A 12,227-nucleotide genomic window follows, 5' to 3' on the forward strand; every position below is an offset into this window, starting at 1 on the left:
GGAAACCAGCTGTCTCCGTCTGCAGCTGGAGGAAGGGGAATAGGTGTGCAGTTGTAGTGTACTAACTCTTTTTCTCAAACAGGAGGCAGTGTAGTCTGCTACAAACTGTTCCAGAGCAAGAACCAGGATGGTGTATTTGTTTCCCAGCTTCAAAGCTCCCTGATGAGTAGCCTTCTACAAAGACCTTGCCTTACTTTGAGAGAGTTCTGGGTGAAAAGCAGTAGGGAAGAGCTGTGCAAAATAAGCAGTAATATCTAGGTTGTGTAGTATAGTGTAACATTCATTATTTCAAGAAGAAACTGTAGAGGACTTTTATCTAGGAAGCTCTCAATGACCATTACTGGACTTCTTCCCTCCTTTGTAGCCTTCAAAGAGCAAAAAATGCTCTTCCATGGTACTGAGCCCAGAAATAGGTCTTGTGAATAACATGAGTTGAAACCCAAATGAGTCCAGTACAATCCAAACTGTGAAACTTCATGGAGAACTATGTGACCACAAACACTTCTAGAGAAGCTCTTAAGCAGTCCCACAGAGCAGCTAATACCGCATGACGTGAACAAATACAAGACCAATTCCTCATGAAGTTTCGATTCCATGTGTGAGGAGCTTAACAGAGACAGACAAATAAATTAATCTCTGTTCCACGGAGGAGGCATATTTTCAAGGAGCATTTAACTAGGGTCTGATCAGGAGCAAAGCCAAACTTGTTTTCTCCAATTGCATAGATCAGTTTTGGAGCATGATTTTACTCTGTAAAATGTGTTCAAAAATTATCAGGAGCATTTCTTCTTACTATTGAAGACTGATTCTCTGTACTGTGCTTTATTTTTTGAAATTTCCTGGAAAGAGTTTCCTGGAATTTGAGGTCATTTCTTCATTTCTCCCATGGGACAGGCACACACACACGTGTGTGTAAAAAAAAATATGTGATGTGTATCTCCTGTGGAAACAAACACGCTGCTCCCGGTGTGTACTTTCATGTGTGCACGTAAAGGAAATTGACCTCAGCAGACAAAGCTGTTGCGTTCATAACAAAAAGTAGAGAGGGCTTGGGAGGGCTTCCTCTCCTGAATGGTGGCGAGGAGTGAACAGAGGGAGCAGCCCCAGCGTCCAGGAGGTCCGCGCTGGTTACCCATTAATCCCTTTCAATGCATTTTCCCCTTTCCCTGCAGTGAAACTCCTGGTGCACAACAGAGAGCCAAGCTGTTTCATCTGTCTCAGGCGAGCCCAGATCTGGACACGGTGCCACCCAGGTGCCCCAGTGACCGGGGAGGGGGGTGTGAGGCGGCTGCTAATTGCCCTTGTACTTGTTTTGTTACATCAGCAAGAGTGGACTTCCATGCTCTGTGTCTTTACGCGGGCTGGTTTTTGCTGTCTTCAGCCCGCTCCCTCCTCCTTCCCCAGCTCCCTGCTCTCCGCCCGCAGCGCGCCCCTCCTCCCCGGCTGCCTCCCCTCCCTCTCCCCTCCTCTCGCAGTCAGAGGCTTGAAAACTTGTTAAAAGCTCTCCCAGTGTTCAAAGTTAGAAAAAACTTTTACGAGGTATCAGCACTTTTCTTTCATTAGTGGGGAAGGAAGGATGAAAAATACAAAACAGGAGTAGACTTTTAAAGTTTAAATAGATAGGTCTGAGTGCCTGAACGTGCTCTTCCATTTTACTTTAACCATCCAAAGAAGTACTCTGATCCAGTTTCACTGCTGATCAGCAAGGGTAAGTTGAAAGTTTTCCTTTTTCATCTTTTTGTGTATCACTTTTTTTTTTTTCTGAAAACACTTCTTTTCTTCTCCCACTTTCCCCTCCCTCCCCCCCAGAAATCCTGTGTTATTGCGCTCATGGTTGAACTTGTTTTAAAAAAACACATCTCTTAACAGCGTAGATTCTCTTAAAGTGCAAAGCGAAGTTCCATCTTGGAGGAATCCTTTACTTTCTTTCGTCATATTTCTATACATTTCTAGAAGTGTTACACTTTTACAACTTATAACCTTTTTCAAGCGAAGGAGGAACTACAGCGAAGTTGTGAGTGCTGGGCTGAGTTGCAGACTTGTTGCTAGTACTTGCGATCGCTCCCCTGCACTGCTCTTGGGGTAACTCAGCTCCTCTAAAGAAAAAAACTGAGGCGCGCTTCAGTCTCCTCTGTTGTACCGAAATTGCCTCAGAAGTTATTAACAGAGAGACCTTGCCCTGAGTGCGTCCAATTCCTTGCCCACACATTTTGCTTTCATATGGAAATCCTGATTGATGCCTGATAGCTTGAGCAGAGCAAGGTTCTTAATTAGGTGCTTTGTTAAATGCTGCAGCTACTGAAGTAGTGACTTTCACGTGGTCTTCCTGATAATTTTTCCCCTTTTCTTTTAAAATAGATGTGATAAAATCCAGACATGCGTTACGGATTTTTAACCTGGTTTGTATATAGTTACTCTGTTTTAGCAACCTCTGTGAGGGATTTTAGAGAAGGAATGTGGAATATCATGATATGCCTTACCACGTTGGCAATGTCTGTGAAAGTCTTGGGTAGATATAAATGAAAGTTGTCTAGGAAGGACTGTGCAAAAATACACACAATATGTGTCATAATCTCTATATGTTACATTCCCTTGAAGACTTGAATGACCAAAATGCAGAGGAATAAATGCTTGAGCAGCATCTTTTGGAAAAATAAAAAGCTTTTTATGTTGCGAGACTTGGAGTGATTCCTTATAGCAGTTGTTGCCTACTGCTTGCCAGTAGTTAAAAAGCAACAAGAGGAAGCAGAAAAAGCCTTCATCTGAAAGACAGATGAAGCACAGAGTCTATCTTATCAAGTAACACATGAACAAGAATATTGTGTTCTTATATGTGTCCTCATATTTTGCCTTGAGATACCCAGCGAGCCTCACGAAGCAGCATATTTCGTCCAAGGCATTCCTTTTCGTTTTTGTATGCGACATTTGTGATGAAAACCCTTGGTAATGGAGGCAAAAATGGGCTATGGACACCTTTTGCCTGACGTCCCCGTGTACGCGCGCGCGTGTGTGTGTGTGTGTGTGCGCGTGCATAGGGAGCGAGTTAGAGGACTTGCGTGAAGCTTTCATCCTGCCATTTTTAACATCTGGACAGCACACTATGCTGCAGAATTTAAGCTTTTAGTCTTTGGGATGTTTACTGAAGTGTTTCCTTCAGAAACTTCAAAGCCAAACACTGGCGCTGACCCACAATACCTAACAAGCATACGAATGGGAGAAAGGCAAGTAGCAGGCTCGGTTCAGGAGAGGGAAGGGAGGGATGGACACAAGGGATTTGATTTGCGACATAAAGCTGAATGCTTATACACACAGGAACGCAGACAGATTCAACACTGTAAAGTTATCTCAAGCTATCTCTCATATTATGCAAGCCCAAAAGATTAATTTTATTTGTCTCTACAGTGAACCAAGGCCAAGGATTCCTGTGGGCACAGGGAAGGTTAGAGGACATTGAGCAATGCATCTGTTTCATTAGATACATTGCTTTCTCTCCCCCAGTCACTAGTATCTCCTCCCCTTGTTACCTACTGAATTTGTCTTGCATGGAGGCACCGGGGCTGTTTTTCATGCCCAGGTATGTTTTAGACATCCAGATTTCAAAATCCTCAAGCAGGAGCATCAGGGGGCCCAAGGCCCCCTCAGGAAATTCAGCTTTCCTTCCCTTAATTCCAGAGTGAGTCAGGAGAGGGATGAATCTGGGCATTAACACAGGGGGTAGACCTGAATTGTACAACTAGAGACTGTCTAAGAAAGTGCTTAAAGTTGCTTTTGCAAACATGATTTAAAATTAAACTAGGTGGGGAGGGTACAACATGTGAGAGGCAGAGACTGTGGGGTAAATCCACTAGTGACTGACCACCAGAAATACTGGCAGACAAAGAAGAAAATCATAGTTGTGACACTAAGTTCTAGTTACTGCAACCATTTAATGCGTAATCTTTGTCCGGTGGATGAAATGAACTGAAGCTGATCTGCAGTCCCACATATGAACACCACTTTCCCAGAGGAATGTCTGGAAGACATTCTTTTATTTTTGCAAGATTACAGAAAACTAGCTTTCCCTCTTCCAACTTGTCCAAACTCGACGAGTTGTACATCTCATCTGCTTTCTTTGCAATGCATGTTACTTCTGAGAAATGCTCAAGCCGATTGATGTTCAGGGTCCAGAACCTTCTCTCTTGTCCATATGTGTGTGTAAGCACAAATAAAAAGGCAGAAGTGGTTGAAAAACCAAAACTTTGTCCGGTTTCCCAGTTGCTTCAGCTGCTTGATCCCATTTTAGAACCCACTCTAACCCTTACTGCTCTTCCATCTGCTAGCATGTGACCTTCTAACACTGTAGTCAGACCTGGGCACATTACCACAGCCCTGAGTTTGCATTATTCTTTTCGGAAAATATGAACCAGATGACATGATGAATGCTGTCCATAAAAAATAGTTCTAGAATTTCTTAATTGTGGCCTAGAAATCAAATGTCTTATATATTTGGTCATCCAAAACCCATGCAATGAATGCTGTCAGATCTCCTGCTGCTCTATGGATTTTTTTCCTATCTTTACCCACACACAGTAGGACCTGGAAGAAATCCATCTTTTAAAGACTGCTATATGTTAGTGCTAGGCCAGCATTAGTCCGCCTCAGAAGAAGGTTATGATCCTGTAAAGTATTAATCACCAGGAACTCATGAAACACACGTACTCATCATCAGCCATATCCTTAAATTCCTAAAGTAGTGAAATCATATCAATTGAACAGGCCAGCCTGTGTCATTCAGTGGACTCACATAAGGTGTTTGGAAGTGTTAAAAGAAGTTTTAGTCCAGAATATTGAAGAACTATTTTTAAAGGTTCTGCCAACCATTAGAAACTACTTACAAAACTAGAATACTTAAAATACCCATTTGATACAAACCCTCTTTCTATACCTGGTAAACAGATTTGTAGTCGGTTAATAAAACTGGTCTTTCAGTGCCCTGAAAGTAAACAAGTTAGATCCGATGAATGAATTTTCTCTACAACAAAGCAAAGTACTGTGTTTCATAACACAATAGAATCCACTTAAGAAAAGGAATAATATATTTGTGCCACCACAAGGTTATCTGATTAACAGTACAATATTTTGAATTGATGTGGGGTTTTTTATCACTGGCAAAGGCTAGCATGTAACTGATCTCTGTTTAAAAAAGTTGCTTTTCAAAACTATGTATGAGTAATTCAAGCATGGAATGTTTCCTCCTGGAGTTTATATTGCCAGAGGACACAGATGAAATTTAGCAATTTTGCATGCTGAAGCAAATTAAAAAATAGGTAGTTAATTCTCCAACTATTGCAGGTGTGGGATTAAGTAGGTCAAAACTGAAGTAAATCACATTGCATTAATGAACCAGAAAGGGGTGTAATTAGAAAACAAACAACACATAACTGCCTAGAAATAACACATTCTCTGTTTTCTTAATCAGGCTTTCAATCTGAAATAACATTTAGACAGTAAAAACGTTGAGTCTGAGGAAAGTCTGTTAACCCAGTAGTTTAAAATCATTGGAAAGCTGACTAATTAAATCAAGAAGCTCTTACTTGAAAAAGGCTCCTTCTGTCCACTTCACTTCTAGGACATGGAGCAAATAGTTTGCCTTTAAAACAGACTTCACGTGTTGTATAGTTACAGGCTGTTCTCTGTTTTAACAATCCCAGCCTGAGAAGAATGTAGTCACATTTCATTTCAGCTTTTCCAGAGACCTTTGCGATCCTCTGCCTGACTCCTGTCTGCCGCCCCAGCCCAAAAAGACAAACTCACTTTTCCCGGGAAAGATGAAAGCTGAGGATGGCTGAGGGGATGTGTCAGAGATAAACATGCTGTGCATACTCCTCCCAGCAGAGGCTTCCAGATTTCCAAGTCTGAAGCAGGCCTGATCCTTTGATGGGGCTTCATTCATGAGAAGAGCTAATTATATGAGGAAGGGTCAGCAGGCTGTGGTTGGTGAGCTTCAGAGCCAGCTGACTAGGCAAATGGAGGAAATGGCCCTGGTATATTTTTCAGGGTTTCAAAGATAATTGGCATCTCGAAGCTATTTTAGACACTTGTCTCCCATTACTCTGTCAGACTCTTTCTGATGGCAGGAATGGTGTGTTTTAATTTGACATTTATTGTTATGTTTGAGTTTGCCAGATTTACAGTCTTGTGTTTCCAGTGACTCACTGCTTCTTGAAAGCAAGTCTCCTTGGTGCTAAAATTTCCTATTTTATGAATTATCCAAAAAGTGCTTTTTCTATAAATGACCTTCACTAGGGGATATATCCATGATGCAGTGGGGAGGAAATCATTTGGACATTGTAAAAACTGTTAATACCAGGAAGGGATTACTCAGCATGCGTGGAACAAATATCTATGCCCAGCAGCATCCACTTTAAAGGGGAAAGTTTTTGATTATTTTTCCTGTTAAATTCCTGATTTCACATGCTTTTTCAGGGGGCAAGTTAAAATGTAAGTTTTTATGAATATAAGATTGCCATTCTCTAGTTGATAAAAATGTATAGTGAAATTTATTCTTCCCAGGAATTTTTATTTCTTTTATGTCATCCTGTGTATTTCCAGATATCCCAAGAACCTGCCTGTGTCCCAGAAATGCACACTTTAAAACTCAAGTCGGGGAGACAGTTTAAACTTGCAGTGTTCAACACTTGGAATGCAAACTGCAAGCCAGGAGTTGCCTTAGAAAGAGCTCATTTACCTATTTCTTTTTTCCTTGCTGAATATTTTTTCCTTTCAAAACAAAGAAGGAATTTAAATACAAAAAGATGCAAACACAAATCTGAAACTACAATGAATTAAGCAAATCACAGATAAACAGGAAACGAGTTCCTCCAATATGGTAACATTATCTTAGTTGTGTTTCATGTATTTACTATTTTTGGTTCCTCCATAAAACTATAGGTAAAGAATGCTAACTTTGATCTGGAAATACTAATGTACAAGCTGTATTTAGAAAGCAATTTTTTTTTCTGAAGTTGAGTAGAGTATAAATTGGCATCATCAGGAACTATACTCTTAAATGTATTGCACACTATGTAGCGATAGGCAAGAGGCCAGTTTAATGCTGGTGTAGGAAAAACAGCATGCATTTTGCAGTGATAGAATTTTATGTATCTGACCCTAACGTTAACTTAATGTAATCTTTTGTATTTATGTTAACCCATGGTTTGCTTTTTTAGTATCTGAAAGATTGAGCGTAAAAATTACAGGGAACAATCAATACACACTGAAATTGAAAAATCTTTCCTATATTCCTAGCATATTTAGGCAGTGCCACTGCTTAGTTCCACACCCTGCTTCAGCAGTGTGTCACAGCTGTTTTCCACCTGAGGCAGGTGTAGGTCATTGAACTGAGGCTGTGCCACCAAGGAAGCTGAGCCAACCACAATGGTCACTGAGGGTTGTCACAGGCTTCTTGAAAACTGGAATGAAATTAGGAACCTCTTTTTTTCATTTTGCTCTGAGACATTACATGGTACTTTCTCTTTTCAGTTTCCCTGATTTCCCACTCCACCTGCAGACTAAAACTCTGTTTTCTCTTCAGATCGTGAAAGACACATGAATTACAACAAAGCTGACGCCACTGCTCTATTAGCATTGCTCTGTGATTTAGTCTGTCAAAGGTATTCAAGCTCTGCCTTAACCCTACTTTTTTTTTTCTTTGTGTCCTTGTTTAGCCAGCATCCTGTGAAGATGGGTGATTGGAGTGCCTTAGGAAAACTTCTTGACAAAGTTCAAGCCTATTCTACTGCAGGAGGGAAAGTGTGGCTGTCTGTCCTCTTCATTTTCCGAATCTTGCTATTAGGGACAGCAGTCGAATCTGCTTGGGGAGATGAACAGTCTGCTTTCCGGTGTAACACTCAACAGCCTGGTTGTGAGAACGTCTGCTATGACAAGTCCTTCCCCATCTCCCATGTACGCTTTTGGGTTCTGCAGATCATATTTGTGTCTGTACCTACCCTTTTGTACCTGGCACACGTGTTCTATGTAATGAGGAAAGAAGAGAAGCTGAACAAAAGAGAAGAAGAGCTCAAAGTGGTCGCAAATGATGGCGTGAATGTGGATATGCACCTCAAGCAAATAGAAATTAAGAAATTCAAGTATGGGATCGAAGAGCATGGCAAAGTGAAGATGCGTGGGGGACTGCTCCGTACTTACATCATCAGCATCCTGTTTAAATCTGTCTTCGAGGTGGCTTTCTTGCTGATACAGTGGTACATTTATGGGTTTAGTCTGAATGCCATCTACACCTGTGAGCGAGATCCGTGCCCACACAGGGTGGACTGTTTCCTCTCCCGTCCAACTGAGAAAACCATCTTCATCCTCTTCATGCTGGTGGTGTCCTTGGTGTCTCTTGCCTTGAACATCATTGAGCTTTTCTACGTGTTCTTCAAGGGTGTCAAGGATCGTGTGAAAGGCAAAACCGACCCCTACTCCCACAGCGGTGCCATGAGCCCTTCCAAGGACTGTGGCTCCCCCAAATATGCTTATTACAATGGCTGCTCCTCACCGACTGCCCCCTTGTCTCCCATGTCTCCCCCAGGGTACAAGCTTGTTACTGGAGACAGGAACAATTCCTCCTGTCGTAACTACAATAAGCAAGCCAGCGAGCAAAACTGGGCCAACTACAGCGCGGAGCAGAACAGAATGGGGCAGGCTGGCAGCACCATCTCCAACTCGCATGCCCAGCCCTTCGACTTCTCTGATGAGCACCAGAACACTAAAAAATTGGCATCGGGACACGAGCTGCAGCCCCTCACCATTGTGGACCAGAGGCCTCCCAGCAGAGCCAGCAGCCGAGCCAGCAGCAGGCCTCGACCTGACGACCTGGAGATCTAAGCTTCTTGCTGCAGTACTTGCTCAACTATGAAATGACGGGCGTTGGAAGATGCCGTCAGTGCTGATCTTGTTCCAGCGGAGGTGGTACTTAACAGTCTCAAGCAGGAGATTTTAACAATCATAAAAAAACAAACAAGCAAACAAACTTTTGAAATAATTGCTGTTTTTTGAGGGGATGTGGGATTGGTGTGGGGTGGTACATTACACATTGGTATTTAATGTAGCTGGTTTAAAGAATTCAAATACTAAAAAAAAAAAAAAAAGAAAAAGATAGGTAGTACTAAGGTAAGGGGCTGTTTTTCTAGAAAGGCTGTAAATATCTGAGTGTATGTGTATGTGTGTACTATCATGTTTGTTCCTAAAGAATCTTCTGTAACACTAAAACCTAATAATAACTGAACCCACATTTGTCAGGGTGAAGTGCTACCTGAAGATGAAAACATTTTTCCTATTCAATATGCAAAAAAGTCCAGGATTGCTTCTGATCATTTCCCTGTCAAGAACATTCCATTCTTAGTGCACTTTGAAGGTAAACTTTCCTACAGGGTCCTCCAGGTTGTCAGAAAGCTCCTGTGAGGACAATCTACAATCTTTGAGTTGTTCAATTCAAATTTTAGACATGGCCCACCAAGAAATACTTTGGTCACCTGCTCTTCCAGCCCTTTATGCAGGTATATTTTGTCATGTGCATAAATGGGATGGCTCCATGCTTGTGGAACCGGCAGTGACACAGTCTTGCTCACAGCGATACTTGTGTCCTGCTGCTCATGTGCAGTCTAATTAGCATCCTGTAAAACACAGTTTGCTGCCACTTGCAGATTTAAGCATCAAGATGAGCAAGCAACTGCCTTTAGTGAATTTTGTCACACCTTTATGTATATTAAGGGAGTGCGTATGTGCGTGGATGTGGAGGTAAAGGTATACACAAAACACCCTTGGAAACACAGGCTGAGAAATAAACGCACACAAGTTACTTGCAGTTGACACTTTCTCATGGATATTGTGAAAATGTGGGCCACTATGGTGTTTACATTCTGTGGTTCCTTCAATGCAAGTGAAGCACATGTCATTATATTTTTTTAATTCTATAGAATGTTTTCCATGTATCCTAAGCGGATGCTCTTTTAAAAATAAAAAATCAGAAGGGCTTAATCCTGGATGTCTTGCTCTGGAAAATCTCTTAAGTGTTTGGGAGTTTCGCCTGAACAAAGCCTACAGGATCAAGCCCAAGATGTAGCAAACCGTGTTCTTGCTGGCATGAATGATTTTATTTTGTAGAAGTTAGGGGTGGAAAAGACCCATTAGGTCATCTAGCCAGTCTCCCTGATAGGTAATAATGATGCTTGAATGATAGAAGATGTAGTACTGTAAGCAAGCTTTAGTCTTTTATGTGAGAAACTTAGAAGAAGTGCTTTGTGCTGGATTAATAATAAAATATGCCTACATGGCTTTTGCAGTAACTGGTATTTTTCTTGTTCTAAATATTCACATTTACTGAACTTTAATGCCCACTCTGAGTTTGACAGTTAGGTCTTTCTAGATGGCTCTAGCAACTTTAGTGGTTACACTTAGATTTTGTTTGAAATGCAAGTGAAGTTGGAAGGATTTTTAAAGAGTACAATTCTAGCTAATTTATTTGAAATACATGCTAAAGAAATCTACCAGTTTCTTCAAATGCATAGCCTCTTAGCTGAACACAGATTGACCAAGGAAATACATAGCTTGGTTTCATTTTGCAGCAACACAGATAAATTCTTTCATTTAATACATTATATTAATTTGTTTGACATTCCATGTTAAACTACTGTTGTGTTCAACTTCATTGCATGTATGCAACCATAGTTTGTCAGATCATGTTGTCTGGAGAACATTAGTCAATAAAGTTTTAATTTAGTATAAATACATTTTCTAATTGTCTTTTACTGTTTCATATGTCCGTATATCTTTTGTTTCAGTAGCATGATCCAAACTTGTTCCTTCCTTGTTCGTTTTTCCCCAGTCACCCTGCATTTCAGCAGCATCCTTGATTTAATCCATCTGGATTTACTTTGAACTGAAATTTCACAGGACCAGATTCAGATACCTTCACAACACTGGAAAAACAAGCATTGTTGTGCCGCTCCTGGAACAAAGTCATGGTCAGCATGAACTACTGTAATGCGAATCTTGCTGTGAGTCTCAGAAAACATATTCATTTACAAACTCTTATAAAAAAATAGTAATAAAATACTGTCACATAATTTTTCAAGCAACTTTTAATACGGCTTAGATTCAACATTATGTAATCATTGCCTCTAGTTTACATTTCCCCATGTAATCACATTGCTTGAGTGACAGTCAGTTTCAATGTCTGGAATTAAAGCCTCATTCCTTTGGAGAAAGGCAGTGATTTTGATAAGGCTGGGATGTCAATATTGTCTCCTGTTTCACCTTTTATGTCCAAAGTTAAACAGTGCTTGCCTTTCCGGCATTGGACTCCAAAGGCGAGACGATTCAACTCCTTTTTTTTATTTGAAAAATCAAAATATAGTGGTCATGTGATTATCATTCAGCTTTCTACTTTCAAATTTGCTTGTTATTTTAAGTCCAAATTCTTCCCCTTCCTATTAGTAAAGAAGGGGAAGAATAAGCAGGGCTGTGGTAATGGATTCACAGCTCTGAGAAATGCTACATGATCACCAGCACAAGGAATGACTCTTTGAAGTTTTCCTTAAATAATAACAGTGAGTCATATTTAAGCTGGCTTGTCCTAGTTTGTCTGTACAAACGGAAGGGCATTCCAAGCATTTTGTGAGGATCATGCCCTAGGAAAGGTGGATACTGAAGCATTCAGAGAAGGGCCCACCCTGAGACAAAATGTAGTGTTTCCTAGACAGGCTGATTGTCAGGTATGTCCCAAGGGGCATCTTGGACAACTGAAATAATTTAGTGCTTCAGTGCAAAACTCTTTGAGTGATTTTTTGGTGGCAGTGCATGTGTGTGCGTGTGTAGGGTACAGACATTCCATGGGCCATTTCTCCAGCCTAGATTTATTTCTGTGGAGTGTTTTTCTTACACACTTCAAAGTCATCATGGTAACATATTTCTGTGTGCCATTCGTCCAGCTCTTTATGTGCTTTCTCCCAACACATCTCTGCAGCATTAGTTGCATCAACTGCAGATGACAAAAAATGATGCTAGTGCACACTTCTCAGCCTCTGTAGAAGGATATGTCAGATATTGAATCCAAACTGGAAAAGATGCAAAAATACACATCTCTGAAGGTAATTAAAACAATAGCACCAAACCCAAATATAAAATCCTGTTAAGTATTTAAAATTTGTGTTTATGTTTTGTTTAGCAGTATTTTGCCAAAAGCC

General features: G+C 40.8%; 1 protein-coding gene across 1 annotated transcript; it reads left to right on the top strand.

The window, feature by feature from the left end:
* Positions 1-1,464: 1,464 nt before the first annotated feature.
* GJA1 (gap junction protein alpha 1) lies at positions 1,465-10,772 on the top strand. Its single transcript, XM_027751785.2, has 2 exons — positions 1,465-1,708; positions 7,707-10,772. The coding sequence occupies exon 2, from the start codon at positions 7,723-7,725 to the stop codon at positions 8,866-8,868; it is 1,146 nt and encodes a 381-aa protein (XP_027607586.1). The 5' UTR covers positions 1,465-1,708; positions 7,707-7,722; the 3' UTR covers positions 8,869-10,772.
* Positions 10,773-12,227: the final 1,455 nt, after the last annotated feature.

Source organism: Pipra filicauda, unplaced genomic scaffold (genome assembly GCF_003945595.2).
Source record: "Pipra filicauda isolate LSUMZ 115617 unplaced genomic scaffold, ASM394559v2 scaffold349_size1355687_pilon, whole genome shotgun sequence".
Classification (NCBI taxonomy): domain Eukaryota; kingdom Metazoa; phylum Chordata; class Aves; order Passeriformes; family Pipridae; genus Pipra; species Pipra filicauda.

Coding starts and splice junctions, on each gene's coding strand:
- GJA1 (XM_027751785.2), top strand. CDS start 7,723: ATGGGTGATTGGAGTGCCTTAGGAAAACTTCTTGACAAAGTTCAAGCC.